Below are 17,359 nucleotides of genomic sequence, written 5' to 3'. Positions count from 1 at the left end.
ACAATTTGAACCCATTATTTTGAGTTCTATCCTCTGCAGGAACAGCTCCCTGTGCTCCTCTAAGTGACAGCCCTTCAAAAACTTAAAGAGAGCAATCATGTCCCCCCTCAACCTCCTCTTCTCCAGACTAAACATTCCCAACTCCCACAGCCTTTCCTTGTAGGGCTTGGTCTCCAGACCCCTGATCATCCTCGTCACTCTCCTCTGCACCCGCTCCGTTCTGTCCACATCCTTTTTGAAGTGAGGCCTCTAGAACTTCACACAATACTCCAGGGGCGGCCTGACCAATGCTGTGAACAATGTTGTGTTGCCAGGTCCCTCTTCACCACTGATGGGAGGTTTTTGGGGATGGAGCCTAAGGAGGGTGGGGTTTGGGGATGGGAGGAACTTCAATGCCATAGATTCCAATTGCCAAAGTGGCCGTTTCTCCAGGTGAACTGATCTCTATTGGCTGAAGATCAGTTGTAATATCTCCAGCTACTCCCTAGAGGTTGGCAACCCTAGTACAGCAGAACTATGACATCTTGTGATTTGGATGTTATGCCTCTGTTGATGCACCCCAAAATATGCCAGCATAGGGCTTAGTCACCATCCTAAACCACTTGGAGGATTATGCTTTTAGTTGTATAAATGTATTTGCCATTTTGAAATCTGCAGTGTCATTTTTTAAAAAGCCTTCCTCTAATTACATACTAATGTATGTAAGATTTGTCACTCATCTGTGTAAGATTTATAACCAGTGCCCCATAAGTTGCTATAACCCAAAGTCATGCACAAGTGGAGATTTATTAGCTTATAAAACTCTTTTTTCAGATTAAAATACTTTTAAAAATAATAATTATAGCGGTAGAAGTATGACCTTTCCCTGTCAAGTAGTTTTGTTCAGCTTTTTATTGGCATTCTCTAGATTTAATTTTCTAGGATCCAGAAGTCATTTTCTGCTAATGTGACCCTAAAGTGTAATTGAAAATAAATCAAGTTTCACAAAATAGAGGGGGAAAAGAAACTGACAACTGAGAAATATAAACACGCTGCTTGCCTGGGGAGAAAAGGGGGGAAATCAAAATGATTTATGTTAATACTTAATATTATTTATGATGATTCAATGAACTAACAGGGTGCAGTCTAATTAGATGCATTATATAAGTGCAAAGTTAGTGACTGGTTTATTTCAATTGGTAATTGGAAGTTCAAAATATTTTCCTGGCGGTTCAATGAATCTCTAGGGAAACTTGTGCAGATGATCAAACTGGAATTGGATTGGAATCTCACCTGCTTCTTACCTGTTATGAGAATTTCTGAATAAAAGCTGTCATGAATAGGCTCTGAATGCATTATTTGTAAACTGCAAAAAAATGGAGAGGGTATAGACCACACATTCAGAATCTACATGCATCGGACCAGGGTGTGTATGCATATGACCTTGTGCACTGATAAGTCGCTGAATAAAAGGCAGGGATAGGGAAAGCAGGAGCCATCCTGGACACCTTCTTCATGCATAGAAACTCATTCACTTAGTGCTCTAATCCAGTGATGCTCAAGCAGAAACCAGTGGAGGTGGTGCAGTTCTGTTAGTGCAAGATCTTTTGGGACACCTAGCACATTCATGATATATACCTATTCTTTCCAGGATCAGAGGAGCATGCCTCTTATATTAGGTGCTGTGGAACACAGGCAGGATAGTGCTGCTGCAGCCGTCTTGTTTGTGGGCTTCCTAGAGGCACCTAATTGGCCACTGTGTGAACAGACTGCTGAACTTGATGGTTGTTGGTCTGATCCAGCATGGTCTTCCTTATGTTCTTATATTACAGTGTCTAGAAATTGCTTGTGCAAGATCTTACCCAAGTAAGAACTGCTGCCGTCCTTGTGTTCATATTTGCACAAGAGCTCTAGAACAAGGGGAGATTATGTGCTGGATCCAACCCATTTTCTAATATAATTAGATTGGTAATTTTTTGTACTGATGTTTTTCTTTTTACAAAAACTATGGAGGTACATTGTAAAAGGATGGCCCAGTGGTATTGTTGTGGGCTTGCCAAGCAGTAAGAGATGTTTCCAATCCAGGTGTGGAGCCTTGGAGAGAGTCTGTGTATTCTTTGTCCCTTGCATTGTCTTATCCTTCCTTCAGCTAACTTCCAAGTGCATATTGGAAATCAACACTGCTGTACAGTTTCTATGTGCTCTGCAACCATGTAGACTCACAGAGTTGGAAAGGACTACCAGGGTCATCTAGTTCAACCCCCTGCACAATGCAGGAAATTCCAAACTACCTTCCCCCACACCCATACTCCATGCCCAGAAGATGGCCAAGGTGCCCTCCCTCTCATGATCTGCCTAAGGTCATAGAATCAGCATTGCTGACAGATGGCCATCTAGCCTCTGCTTAAAAACCTCTAGGGAAGGAGAGCTTACCATTGAAAAGAACAGAAAGGTTTGCCATTGGAAGGAAAGCACCCTCCGGTAGTGTTAAGAAATGGTTTTACCCAGGAGGAAATATGAGATTGTAAGGAGATACGCTAAAAATGAGGCAACATATATAGCTTTTCTTTCCAGTCCTTGGCCAGCTGGAAGTACATTTTAGCAGCTCCAAACCTGTGGGCTAAAGGAGTAGTGGAAGGAGTTGCTCCCCTCAATAGCAAGAGAGATTTACCACATGGGACTGTTTCCTGCCCTCCAGCAAGTAGACTGTTAGCCTGAAGGGAAAGAGGACTGGGGACAAGACTTTTCTACCCTGGCAAGGATGCTATACTATGTGGACAAAGCAATTTACAGCACAGTCCTATGTAGACTTACTCCAGTCTAAGCCAATTGAAATGAATGGGTTTAGACCGGAGTAACTCTCCTTAGAATTGCACTGTTAGCCCCCAGGTGTGTCTAGTCTGAAATAAATATCTAGGCATTCAAATTTCAGAATATTTCTGGGTTTGCCCTGAAGGGCTGAACTGGTGCACAAGAGAGACTCAGGCAGACAGTTCTCCGCCCTCTCCGATTTGTTTCTAAATCAGTTTTGCTGAGTTGGTAGTCAGTTCAAAACGCAGTTACCCATTTACCATTGCAAATAAAATCCATACTTTATTCATTAGTGACTTGTACAGTCCTTAGGACTGGCACTGTGGTGGCATAACTGTTTGAGATGTTTGCAGCAAAATTGCAAGAAAGATTTTAGCATTTCAGGAAAGCTGCCTTCCTTCACACCTGTTTTTTTAATAAATAAATTTTCAGCTGTTCTTACCTGTGGCCACACATTCCTGTCCCGCTGGTGTACAGTAAGTTATTGAACAAAATACATGCTCATCACACTAGTTGAGAAAGAATGAGGCATGCAGATTTATTTATTTTTCCTTAGAGAAAGACATAGAAGCATTAAGCTTGCTGGGTGGGACAGAAGCAAGGCTTAAATGTGCCATTCTCACGTGACTGAGAGCAACATGCATTTTGTACTCAGGTACCGGTACCTGATACTTGAGTACAAAATATAAAGTGAGCAGCAGCAGCTCTTTGAATTGGCCTTAAAAAGAGTTTCCCAAATTTGAAAGCAAGAATGCTGAGAACATTGCAAACGCTGCGATCAACATTCACACTTACCTGGTCTGAATTTTTTCCCCCGGTCACCTTGGAGATTTGCTCACAGATAATATCATAAGTTTTGCTTCTGCGCAGTAGCAGCATTTGGCTGAACTGGGTTGTTGCGTATGACACGTGCTTGATTAATATGACTTAGCTCATTATGGGACGTCTTTTAAAAGCAGCTCAATTGCATTGTTGTATGTGTTGTGTTCGTTGCTTGTACAGTTGGTAGCATAATTCTCTCTCAAATCCTTTTTTTCCTTTTTTCTTTGTTCTATCTCAAGTCTGTTCATATACATAGGTGACAAACTGAGATTCAGTAAAGGTTTGTCTTTGATGGGCACAAACACAGCATGTTGCTGTATTCCACATTCTGCTGACTCACCTTTCCGTACACAGAGCTTGATTCAAAACTCCCTGCTTTGATCAAGCACCAACTTGCTGCAATATCAGAATGTAGTCGCTTCAGCCAGTGGGGTTTGTTTACTTCACACAATTGGGACTCTAATCCCAATTCACTGAGGCAGCTGTATTAGGACATGGAGGTATGTTGGAGTCTGATCTGGAGAACCAGGTTTGATTCCCCACTCCTCCACATGAAGCCAACTGGATGGCCTTGGGCTAGTCACACAGTCTCAGCCTCACCTACCTCACAGGGTGTCTGTTGTGGGGAGGGGAAGGTGATTGTAAGCCGATTTGATTCTCCCTTAAGTGGTCGAGAAAGTCGACATATAAAAACCAACTCTTCTTCTTCATCAAACCAGACATTTTCAAATTGCGCAATGCAAAGATAGTTTCAGGTGGGTAGTCATGTTGGCCTGCAGTACAACAGCAAGATTCACGTCCATTAGCACCTTGAAGGCCAACTAGCTTTCCAGGGTATAAGTTTCCGAGAGGCAAAGCCACATGCTGTGTTTGTGCCCGCTATGGACAAATCCCAGTTTGTCTGTCTAGAGAAGGGGTATCGAACTCAATTGTTAGAGGGCCAGATATGACATAAATGTCACTTGGTCAGGCCAGGCCAGGCCTCACCAGCCCAGATCAAGAGTGGGGTGGTGGTGGCTGCCTCAGTTGGCTCACGGGCCAGATAAGAGCTCTCAAAGGGCCAGATCTGGCCCGCAGGCCTTATGTTTGACACCCCTGTGTGTTTGTTAAGTGCCATCAAGTCACTTACGACTCATGGCGACCCTATGAATGAAAGTCCTCCAAAATGTCCTATCTTTGACAGCCTTGCTCAGATCTTGCAAATAGAAGGCTGTGGCTTCCTTTATTGAGTCAATCCACCTCTTGTTGGGTCTTCTTCTAGACCCCTGGTTAGAGCATTTTTATCCCACTTTCCTTTCTTCAGTGAGTTCAACACAGCATACATAATTTTCCTTTCCTAGTTTTATCTAGCCTGGCACTCTAACCACTACACCATGATAGTTCCCTGTCATCTCTGACTGCAACCTTGTTCCCCTAACAGTTTCACTTTTCTAGATGTTAAGAGATTAGTTCATTGCCACCTCTCCTTTGAAAACTATCTGCAGGATTATAATTGTCATATTTCTCTCAGTAGGTTCCATTCCATTTTGCAGTGAACGTTGAACTATAAAAATTGGTCCCCAATCAATTGTTGTACAAGAATAGAAATTTGTCCTGTTTCCTGTTTTAAAGTTCTGGAATGAGTGCAGAGGCCTAGTTAATTCTGTGGCTGTTGGGCAAAAAGCAGGTCAGCGGCTATACTTTGTTTTAACCAGTCCTGTCTACTTCGATTGCTACAGGCCTAAATAAAAAGTGTATGGCCATTGCAAATTGCAAAGAAATTAAGGCTGTGTTTGCCTCCCTGAAATCAATAACAATAGGGAGAAAAACACTCTTGTACACAGAGAGTCAATCTTTTCAATCTCAGTCCATATGTGTAGTGCCTCTAATTTCTCAAAGACCTAAACTTTGGTGGGGCCCAATGTCAAAACTATCATTTCCTCTAGTAGAGGGGTCCCCTACCTTTTTGAGCCTGTGGGCACCTTTGGATTTCTGACATTTCTGTTTCAGGTGCAGCCACAAAATGGCTGCCAAAAAATGGCTGTTGCAAGAGGCAGAGCAAAATGGCGGCCACAGCTTACTTTCAACCACACAGTAAAGATCCATATTCTGTGGTGGCAGCTGCTGCTAAAGCAATGTTTTGAAAAATCCGCACAGCCAGTCAACTCCCCAGTAGCCAATCAGAAGCAAAAGTGCCCCCTCACCCTGCCAATTTCTCAAAACATTTTGCAGGTGCTAAGAAAGGTTATGGTGGGTGCCATGGCCCCACACTGAGGACCCCTTCTCCAATAGCAAAATGTGTGCTTCCATACCAGTCACTCAAGTATCAAAATGGGGCCACTTACAAGCAAGAGGGACATTTCTGCATATCCAAGGGAATCTACTGATATGCAGAAAATTATGGGATTCCCAACTTAACTCCCCAAAGTGGGGAGATCCAAAAAAAGGCAAACAAACAAACCTCTGCGTATGTTCTGTCATTGACTCCTGGTAGCCTGGAGGCAGACTCCTCAGTCTGCTTGCTTGTTTTCCTGCAACCAAACTATATAATAGATTTTTGCCAAGTACATCCCAGGTCTGTTCGAGCTAGATTCTCAGGTGTGCAGGAGTGTTGCCTAAATGAGTCCCTATTATTAGCCCAGCACATCAGAGTATCCCTTACGTGTGTATAGTTATGTACAGCCTACACACAAGGTCTGGGGCTAAATTGCACTCATTTCTATCTTTTGTATGCACGAATCCCGTTTCTAACACAGCAATTCCAAGACCAATGAGACAAAGGGAAACACAGCACTTAATCTGCAAAGTAATATTATTGTCCTAAAATGATACAGATTAGAAATAGAGAATCAGTGAGGAAAACTGAGGTAGTAGGCAGTTGTACTACAGAAACTAAATAAAAATAATCAAATAAAAATTACCCAGTCCCTATTGTATAGTTGTGTTTCTTTATGGTAAGGTCCCAATTAAAGTTATCTTTTAGGATCCAAATTATGTTCTTTGTGCAAACCACCCCAGAGAGAAGAGATAGGTGTTGGGCTGCCTGAAATGGGACCAGAAGTTGCTGAGGGATAAATGGGAACAGAGTTTAGGATGATGGGAAAAGAATCCTTGACTAAAATGCAGTGGGAAGGAGCTGGGTATAATAGGACAAAGCAGTCCACTGTGGCAGTTTGGTAATTCAAAATCGAGAAGACTATGATCGGGAGAATTGGAGACAACTGAATAATGCTTCTTACTATAAAAAACTTTTGGCTGATCCTACTAAACGAGTACAAAACATCATAAGGACCACCATTTTTGAAGCATCTTCACTTAACTACATAGACAAGAACACTTCTGATTTTTTGGTGATTGATCATCCCCGTGTTCCCATTTTTTATACGCTCCCGAAGATCCATAAATCTCTATCCCAACCTCCCGGGAGACCCATCATCAGCCTTGTGGGATCGCTTCTTGAACCTATTTCCAAGTATCTAGATTCTTTCCTTCAGATTTATGCCACAGATACCCCTTCTTTTCTCTCAGATACCCGACATCTCATTCGAGATATTGAAGGCCTTTCTATTTCTCCAGAGGCAGCGCTTACCACCTTTGATGTGGCGGCACTTTACACGAATATCCCACTAGATGAAGTTCGCTGCATTATTGAAGACCTGTTTGATTCTAGACCGGATCAATCACCTCCCACTCATTTCCTCATGAGTCTTTTGGATATTCTCTTCGATGAAGTTTGCTGCATTATTGAAGACCTGTTTGATTCTAGACCGGATCAATCACCTCCCACTCATTTCCTCATGAGTCTTTTGGATATTCTCTTTGAGAACAACTTTTTTCGGTACCAGGATACTTTCTTTTTGCAAATCAGTGGAGTCTCGATGGGGGCGGCGTGCGCCCCTTCCATCGCCAATATTTTCATGGCAAATTTTGAAAAGACCCACCTTTTTTCTTCTACTATTTTCACCAGCCAAGTGCTTTGGTACAGACATTATATTGATGATGTCTGTACCATACTTACCAATGGTGAGCACTTCCAAAATTTTTCTTCATGGCTTAATTCTTTACATGATTCTTTAACCTTTTCTGGTTGTACCGACACTCAAGAGATTGCATTTCTGGATGTCACGATCTTTCGCCTTCAGAATAACACATTGGCAGTAAAACCATTCACCAAACCGACAGATTCCGGTTTCAATCTCCATTTTTCTTCATTCCATCCCTTACAAAGGATCCCTTACAAAGGATATCCTCTTCTTTGAAACTTCGAGGCCAATGTGTCTGTGGCAGCAAGGATATCCTCTTGAGATTATTCAACGGTTTTATGATAAAACTCTCTCAAGATCTCGAGCTCAATTACTTGATAAAGATTTGACCTCTCCCTCCACCACACGAATTCCTCACAATCTAATTCAAGGGTTGTGGCTTCTTTGCAATTTTCACATCTGACTCATGACATCAAAAAGATCTTGGCTCGCCATTGGCACTTACTTCAAAATATCCGTGGCTGTAATCAGTTACCAATTTTAGGCATGAGAAAGACCTCTTCCATAAGGGACATGCTTATCAAAACGGATGTGCTTCAATCTAAAGAACCATCTCAGATCACGGGCCATCATAAATGTGGTCATTGCTCCATGTGTCCCTATAGTCTGCCTATCAGAGATGTCCATTCCAGCACTTCTAAGTTTTCTTATACTTTGCGACAATTTAGCAATTGTGGCACCCCCATGACCGTGTACGCGGTCCTCTGCCCGTGTCGTCTGATGTACATTGGATGTTCATCCCGCCCAGTTCGACTTAGGATTGCTGAACACAAGGCGCGCATATGCGCATGGAATTTAGAGGTGCCACTTGTGCAACATTACATCCAAGCACGCCATTCTGATACAGATTTATTATTTTTCGTTCTTTGGCAGTTCAAACCAAAACCTTTTCACATACAAGATGCTAAGAAAATATTACTCCAGCAAGAATCTCGCCTAATTTATGCCTTTCAAACTCTCATTCCTAATGGTTTGAACAATGAGTTCGATCTGTCATGTTTTGTCTGATATAGTAATTATTCAATGATCCTGTTCTCATGTACACACAGTTTTTTAACACCATGTCCCTTTAAAGACTTCTTTGTGCTGATTGGATACCATATAAAAACTCTTCTTCCTGCTTGCCTTTACTGCTGATTCTAAAGACAATGGGCTATTGAATTCCATAAAGACACATTCTAGGTAAGCTAGTTATCCTCAGCCATTTTGGACTGTCCACATGATTTATTTATGCATATATAATTGTGACAATGTAATTAACCCTTTTCATTTTACAGCTGACGGTCAAATAGACAACCGGCTTATCACCAAATGGATTTAAAAGCCGAGGTTGCCACATGTTTCTTTTGGAACTGAAGAAAGCCTTTGAAACGTGCACCAACGACTAGCCACACGTTCTCCTTCTCCTTCCTTTGTTTTTCATTGTATATATACCGTTGGACTTTGTTTATTATTATCATACTACGGACTTCTGGAACTTCCGGGATTGTATGGACATTTTGGGACGGGAGTTCCCTGCCCCCTCTTGAAAGCATTCGCTCTTCGGTTCGCTGCTTTATGTCAGAGTCGAGTATGACTGTAATTTAATTTTGTTTATGCATGGAGTAATGCGTTGTATGGATTACATGGTTATTTGTTGAAACTCCAGTGTGGTTTATATTTTTAGCCTCTCGTGCCGCCAATTTCTTCAACGACGTTAAATACGGCACAGGTGTATCTTATTATAGTACCTGGAAGTTGGCAACCTTATCTGGAGATCCGTTGGAATTCTGGGAAATCTCCAGGCTCCACCTGGTGGTTGGCAACCCAAGACTGATAGATTGAACAAATTATCTCTTGTTAACCAGTATATTGTAATTTCTGCATAAATAGTAGGAATAAGAAGAAAGCACTCTAATTTGATAGCATTATCCCTTCTCAGTGATTCATTTTGACGCAACTGGGATGGGTGCAAAAAATGTAAGATGGCAGCGTGGACAAAATGGATTGCGAAAATAATGTACACCTTTGAACTGCGTGTTGATCTATACAGAAAGACTAGGAAAGGCTATTCTGTTACCTTACCAGTATTATCTACAGCCACAGAATTGGCAGAAGCATATTGGAGGGGGCCTCACTGTTATGAAAAGCCCTAAGCAATGAAACCAGTTTTCATGCGAATCATCAGTATAATAGTAGGTTTTCCTGTTTTGCTCTTCAGTTTCGGTGCTAGAAAATGTATTGCAATTTCCTTAAGCTTTCTAAATGGCAGAGAAGCCATTTTGCAGTGATGCATGACTCATTCATCGCTCATTATCTTCCTGCTGATATATTTTTTTTCTCTTGAGCCAGCAAGAAAGTCTCACGTGGGAGGTGGGGTGGGAGGGATGAGTGAATCGAACAGCAGGGTACTTAAATTCTAGTGCTGGTTTTCCATTGGTTGCATGCCCTCTTAATGTAAGCAGTCTGATTCCTCGCTGCCTGCTAAATCCCACCCCTCCTTTCTCTTCTTGCTAGACTGAGGTTAGCAGGGTACCTATTAACTGGGAACTGATTATATTTCAGTATGTGAGCGTCTTTTGATACAAAGCGTTCATCAATATGGTTGGGAACAGGGGAGAGAAAAGAGCCTAGAGAACTGCTTCCTCGACATCTACTTCGTGGGTTTCTAAATGGACGAAGACACCCTGGGATTTTTTTTTTCCTCAGCAGTGATTCCATTCTTGTTCACATTCAGACCCATAAGTTTTCAAGCTTAACCCAGAGAGGCTTTTAAAAAGAAACTAAAGTGGAAAGAAGCTGTGTAGCCACTCCTGCGTAATAGTAACAACGACAACTTCACAGCGATGCTTTCTTCAGCTCAGTTTAGGCTTTTGGAGTAGTGCCGTTCCTTTTCTTTCTTTAAAAAGCAATTTCATATAAGTGCAGTGCTTGTCTCTCTCTTTCTCTCTCTCCAAAATGCCATCCAAAGAGTCTTGGTCAGGGCAAAAAGCTAATAGATCTGCCATTCACAACTCAAAACAGGAGAGCCGTCAAAGAGATTTATTGATGGCAGCCTTAGGAATGCGACTGGGCTTTCAAAAGTCATCTACGACAATCTGGCAACCTCTTAAACTCTTTGCTTATTCGCAGCTGACGTCGCTTGTCCGAAGAGCAACTCTGAAGGAAAATGAACACGTTCCAAAGTATGAGAAGGTTCACAGTTTCAAGGTAAGATGGTTATCTGCTTGGTTAGACTTATTGCTAGATGCTCGAGGTTTGTTTGAGGCACATCCTATATTAGTTGAAAAGTGGGGGTGGGGGGAGAGAATCCAATGAGCTTAATTTGAGTAAAGTCATACTTTGCATGGTTCAATTAATTTAAACTATTTGAAAAGTTACAATTGAAGATGAGTTGAAACAGCCAGCACTATGTGTAAGTGAAATTGTCAGAGGGGTTATTTTAGCTGAATTATTGTACTTAAAGATTCCCTCTCACCCATTAAAAATCTTATCCCTGTTTATTGGTATTAAATAGTAGCAAATGCCAGCAGCATGCTCTGTTGCATCTGGATAGAGCAGATGGTCCACATTTTTCTTGCTTTCTAGTTTTTCCTTTGCTCCATTAATGAATTGACCGTGATGAAAAGAACGAGTCTTCCCATGAAGTTCTTAAAGTTGCATCTGCATCTCTTTATTCATTTGGTGTTTTTTTCCCATTTTTATGTAACCTCTAATTATTACCTGATTAATTTTTAAAAACAAAACCCTCTTTCTCACTCACTATCTCTTGGGGGGGAACTATGTTTAAATTATATACTTGTGTTGTGTGTGTTAATTCAATACTGTTTGTAGACGGTTTCTTCCTCTCATCTAATTAAAATGTTGAATTAAGGTTTTGTAAACAGAATAATCGCTTAATGCACACAAAAAAGAGAAATTGGCACACGGGAGCCATGAGTTTATGTTCTAAAAAGTTGCTACTGCCGTGGTCAAAAATATTGCCCACTTTTCTATTTAAGTGCTCTGATCCAGGAGTGCCTTCTAGGCACAGGACACATACGGAGCTCCACCTCCAGGGATGAAATGGGCATATGCACCTGATCTTTTCCCACTGAAATGTCTTGAGACTCGCTGTGTATAAACACACCGGAATGTACATGGGGCTGTAGACCAGAGATGTGTGAAATCCACTTTCAAATTACCTGTTGTTTTATTGTGGTATCGCCTCTGGATCCTAGATAAGAAGAAGAGTTGGTTTTTATATGCCGACTTTCTCTACCACTTAAGGGAGACTCAAACCAGCTTACAATCACCTTCCCCTCCCCACAACAGACACCCTGAGAGGTAGGTAGGGCTGAGAGAGCTGTAAGAGAGCTGTAACTTGCCCAAGGTCACCCAGCTGGCTTGGTGTGTAGGAAACAAATCCAGTTCACCAGATTAGCGTCCACCACTCATGTGGAGGAGTGGGGAATCAAACCCAGTTCTCCAGATCAGAGTCCACTGCTCCAAACCACTACACCACACTGGCTCTCTTTGGAACTAGTTGAAACTTAGCTCATTCTCCTAGTGTTGAGGGGAGGGAGGGGACGTAACTTGCAAAGATGCCCTGTATCTTTTGGATAGTCCTCTAATGCTATTCAATTGGCTTCATCCATTTATGTCTTTTTTGCTGTTCAGTTCTCTCTTTCTACACTTTCAGCTGCAATGCTATGCTTAGGTTCACGCTGTGTCGATTTGCAGTGAACGTGCATCCCAGCCTTGTGCATTACTTAGAAGTGTGTCCCACTCATTTCAAAAGAATTTAGAAGTGCGCATAGGATTGCAGCCTAAAGCATGCCTATCTGAGCACTCAGTCGCACCCAGATTGACACTGTTTTTAGACTTCAATCATCCGAGCAACCTCCTGACACATAAATGTTTTCAGAAAGAAGCTGTTCTCCTCTGAGGCTCTGGCGTCTTGATTAGTGGGTTATTTCCTTCCATCATCAGGGTAGGCAGGACCAATTTTTTATGACTTCCTGTCTGCCCTTGGCGGGAAATAGCCTGCAAAAACCCAGTCCCGTCCTGCCTCGGAAAGGGGAAGCAGGTTGCAAGCACTTCTCCGTGCTTGATTGCTAATTTAGCTTAGATCTTCTCGGATCGTTTAGTGTGTTTGTCTCCCCTCGTCTGTAAGTGTTTTTTCTAACCTGTGTATTCGTTCCTGTCCTCCCTCCCACTCGTCCCTGTCTCTTTGTCCCCCGGAGTTTCTTCACTCCGGAGGCTTCAAAATGGCGGATGCCATTTTTAGATAGGGAGGACTATCTCCTTTCAGTCGTCGATTACCAGGTCGGGCTGGTCCAATCCGCCCCAAAAGAGACCGAAACACCCAACGGTCGCGGCTGCGATCCCTTGGGGGGCAGAGAGCCGGAGGGCTCCTCGCAGAACGAGGAAACGGCTTCCACACAACCCAAAGTAAAAAAGGCGCGAAAAGCCGCGCCGCTGCTGGAAGGCGTCAGGAAAAGAAAGTGCGGCAGCAGGAGCACCGCAGGAATGAGAGCCGGGATAAGGATGCCCACCTTCTCGATGAGATTCCTCACTGCCCCCGCAGTTCGTTCCTTGGCGGCGGACCAACAGCTTCATCTCTCCATTCGGGAGCTGGTAACTCCCCCCCCCCTCGGCTGCGGGCAGCAGTTTTATCACCAGGGAGGAGGCTGATGACTGGCTTAACCTTGCCCTCCAGAGGCAGTGGCAGGCCTTTCAGGCTTTTCAAATGAGGCTGCCAACCTTTCCCTGGCCGGGTCCCTGTGAGTCGCCTTCCTCCTCAACGACCCAGTCCTCAATAACTCAGTCCCATAACACCGGGACGGAGGAAGCTGTGCAGGCCGCCCAGGGGCCATCCACCAGTGTCCAATGGCCCACGAAGGCAGCCCTTAAAGCTGATTCGGGGACTCAACAGACCCCTAGGCCCGAGTCCTATGCCTGTTCCCTCGATACTGACAAGGAAAGAGAAGAAGGGGAGTTTGACTCTGATGAGGAGTCCCCTGCCCCTGAGGAGCATCAGAACTGTCTTTTTCCTGGGAAACATTATCAGGAATTATTAGCCAAGGTCATTCTGGCTCTTAACTTGAATGAAGATTCTGTTTCCTCAGAGACTCAGAAACCCAAACTAAAACAAGGGGTCACGGAATGTTTTCCCAGGAAACAGGCACATAACAATCTAGTACCATTTCCTGAATTCTTCTTAAGGGCTGTGCAAGAGGAATGGGACAATCCCGCCTCTAGTAGACAGGCTCCTGTAATGTTAAAAAGCTGTACCAACTCGCACCTCATGCAATGAATTTGCTCAAGGTGCCCTTGGTGGATGCACCCGTGATGGACCTACAAACCTCGGGTCTCATCCCTGAGGATGGATTGGGTTCCCTGAAGGGTCAACTAGATCGCAAATCCGAATCATTGACCAGAAAGGCGCATGAGAGCTCAGCGCTGGCCATTCAGGCCAGTGCAAACACCTCCATTTTCACCAAAGCTTCTTACCTGTGGGTTAAAAAGCTCATCCAGCTGGTTCCTCCCGAGAACCATAGGGTAACCGGGAGCCTCAAGAGAGTGTTAAGCGCCATTACCTTAATGGCCGACGCCTCGTTAGACACTATGTCTTTTCTGGCTCGATCTATGGCCTCAGTGACTGCAGTTAGAAGGGCACTCTGGTTAAGAGCATGGCCTGCAGACTTCAGGGCAAAAACCACGCTAATGTCTTACCCCATTCAGGAGGGTAGACTGTTTGGCGAAAAATTGGATAAAATCCTAGTGTGTGTGAAGGACGAAACAAAGGATAAAATGCAGGCCCTTCCAAAGCAATTTAAAAAAGAACCACGGGCTGCTTCGGATCAGTCCTTTCGTCCTTCACACACACCCTTTCAATACCGTGCAGATTCCAGAAAGGGTTCGTGGAATTCCTCCCGGGCCTTTCGGAGGGGAGGCAGATTCTCACGATCTCAGGGTCGCCAAGCCCGTCCTGAGAAAGGGGATAAGTTCCCAAAAAACAACCCCCAGTGACGCCGACCCGTTACCAGTGGGGGGGAGGCTCCTACACTTCCAAGTGGGCACCCTCAAACCCTGATCACTGGGTCAAACAAATTCTAGCCACAGGCTATCTCTGGGAATTCACCTCCCTCCCGAGAGACCGCTTTCTTCGGTCTCCTACCCCAAACAAAATAGTAAAGCGCACCAGGACACTCTGCTGTACAACACTTAATATCCATCAAGGCCATAGAACACGTTCCCACCCTCGAAAGGCATCTAGGGTAGGGCTGTCGATTTGGTTCGGCCCAAACCGAAAAATAGCCAAATTTCCCCCGATTCGGCGGTTTTTAGTTCGGATGGAACCGAACTCAAAAAAGGCTGGAAACCTGGGAGCCGAGTTCGGCGAGTTCGGGGTGTTCGGCAAATAAATTCGGCAAATTCGGGGTTCGGCACAGCAGCATAACCGTCAGTTAATAAGCAGCATTCTCCCGCGGCCAATCGGTGGCCAAGCAGGGTCTTCTTCTGGACAATCAGTTGTGATTGAGCACGTGAGCCCAGCTGCTGCGTGGCCTGGGGAGAGAAAGAGAGAGTATCTGTTTGTGTGAGAGAGAAATCCCCGTGGGGGGGGGTGCGTGTGCACATTCGCTCCTTTCCGTGGCTGCAGGGGGCGCATTTTTGGGGGTGCAGTCCCCAAACTTTCAGCATAGCTTCAGATGAGGCTTCTTGCAAGAACCCCCAAGTTTTGTAAAGATGGGATCAGGGGGTCCAGAGATATGGGTCCCCCCCTTTTCCCTACTGGGATGAATGGGATCTATCCGCATCTTCATAGATAGAAACACTGTCTTTAGGCAGTCAGATTTCATGTTTATAGGGATCAGTAATCCTACAACGGGTAAGAGAATGTCAGCCGCAGCAATCAGTCGCACCTTAAAACCCTGTATCATTGAGGCCTACAAGACAACGGGTGCCCTGTATCCCAAGGGCATCACGGCCCATTCACTACGCAGCGCAGCCACCACCGCTGCCTTTGACAGACAGACCCCGGTGGAGGAGATTTGCCATGCTGCCACATGGGCATCGGTTTCGACTTTCATTAAGCATTACAGAGTGAATACGTGGGCCTCTGCTCAAGCGGCTTTTGGTCGCAGAGTGTTGCAGCAGGTCACGGAGGAAGGTTCATAGCCCACCCATATGGGAGCTCTTATAAGTCCCACTAATCAAGACGCCAGAGCCTCAGAGGAGAATGGAGCCTTGATTACTTACCGTGAAGGCTCCTTCTCTCCTGAGGCAAAGGCGTCTTGCCCACCATGGGCATCTAACAGTTTGAACCTTCTCCATCTGTCCTCTATCGCCCCAGTTAGGGATCGGGGAGCTTATTTCAGGTCTCACTTGCAGTTTCCAGGCCTGTTCATGGGCTAGTTCCAGGGGTGCCAATGCACATGTCCCTTAGAAAGTTTACATGTAAATCCTCTGGTTATTCACTGTTCCATTGTTGATGTTCCTAATGTTTTTTCCTACATGTTTCTGATATCGAGTAAGTTGGTTGACTCCTGTCACGGTAGCTAGGCAAGACTGTAACTGAGTTTTTGCAGGCTATTACCCGCCAAGGGCAGACAGGAAGTCATAAAAAATTGGTCCTGCCTACCCTGATGATGGAAGGAAATAACCCACTAATCAAGACGCCTTCGCCTCAGGAGAGAAGGAGCCTTCACGGTAAGTAATCAAGGCTCCATTTTCATTTACTCCTTCCTTTCCTTTTATCCCTTAGAAGCTCCTTGATCAATTGATCTTGAGCAGCATATATCTAGTGTTGGAGGGATATAAGGACTGAAACAAATCTTGCCACTGACAATGTAGTCTTGGGGTCCCTGTCGCTTAGTAAAAAAGGCATTATGTCAGTCACAGAGGCATTGGATTTGTATATTAAAAGGGGGGAAATATAGTGCGATCGAAGTTCCTCGTAAAAGCGGCATTCCAAAAGGGCATGGGCTAATGTGTCAATAGAGCCCATTTTCATTTACATATTTGTCTGTTTTTATTATTTTGTTTAGTACGTTTTTATTCTGCCCTTTGTCCAAGGAGCTCAGGGTGATGTATGTTGGTTTCTGTTCCTCCATTTTACCTTCCTGACAACACTGTGAGGTAGGTTAGGCTGGGAGAGAGTGATCAACCCAGATGGGAGGGGCGGTGGCTTAGTGGTAGAGCCTCTGCTTGGCATGCAGAAGGTCCCAGGTTCATTCCCCAGCATCTCCAGTTAAAAGGACTAGGCAAGTAAAGGTAAAGGTCCCCTGTGCAAGCATCGGGTCATTCCTGACCCATGGGGTGACATCACATCCCGACGTTTACTAGGCAGACTTTGTTTACGGGGTGGTTTGCCAGTGCCTTCCCCAGTCATCTTCCCTTTACTCCCAGCAAGCTGGGTACTCATTTTACCGACCTTGGAAGGATGGAAGGCTGAGTCAACCTTGAGGCGGCTACCTGAAACCAACTTCCGTTAGGATCGGACTCAGATCGTGAGCAGAGCTTGTACTGCAGTAGTTCAGCTTACCACTCTGCGCCATGGGGCTCCTACTAGCAAGTAGGTGATGTGAAAGACCTCTGCCTGAGACCCTGGAGAGCCGCTGCTGGTCTGAGTAGACAGTACTGACTTTGATGGACCTTGATGGTCTGATTCAGTATAAGGCAGCTTCATGTGTTCCTAGTGAGGGTTATGGCAGAGGGGAGACTTTGATCCCAGGTCTCCTAGATCCAGGTTCAGCCCGTTA

General features: G+C 44.5%; 1 protein-coding gene across 1 annotated transcript in view; it reads left to right on the top strand.

Annotated features, from left to right (window-relative positions):
• CHN1 (chimerin 1) overlaps positions 1-17,359 on the top strand; it is a 143,466-nt gene that overhangs the window by 81,528 nt on the left and 44,579 nt on the right. The window contains exon 7 of the mRNA XM_056861362.1: positions 10,746-10,823. Coding sequence (XP_056717340.1) covers positions 10,746-10,823 — 78 coding nt within the window. The remainder of the gene's footprint in view (positions 1-10,745; positions 10,824-17,359) is intronic.

The sequence above is a fragment of the Euleptes europaea genome, chromosome 15 (genome assembly GCF_029931775.1).
Source record: "Euleptes europaea isolate rEulEur1 chromosome 15, rEulEur1.hap1, whole genome shotgun sequence".
Classification (NCBI taxonomy): Eukaryota; Metazoa; Chordata; class Lepidosauria; order Squamata; family Sphaerodactylidae; genus Euleptes; species Euleptes europaea.
This window is presented reverse-complemented; position numbering and strand designations above follow the sequence as displayed.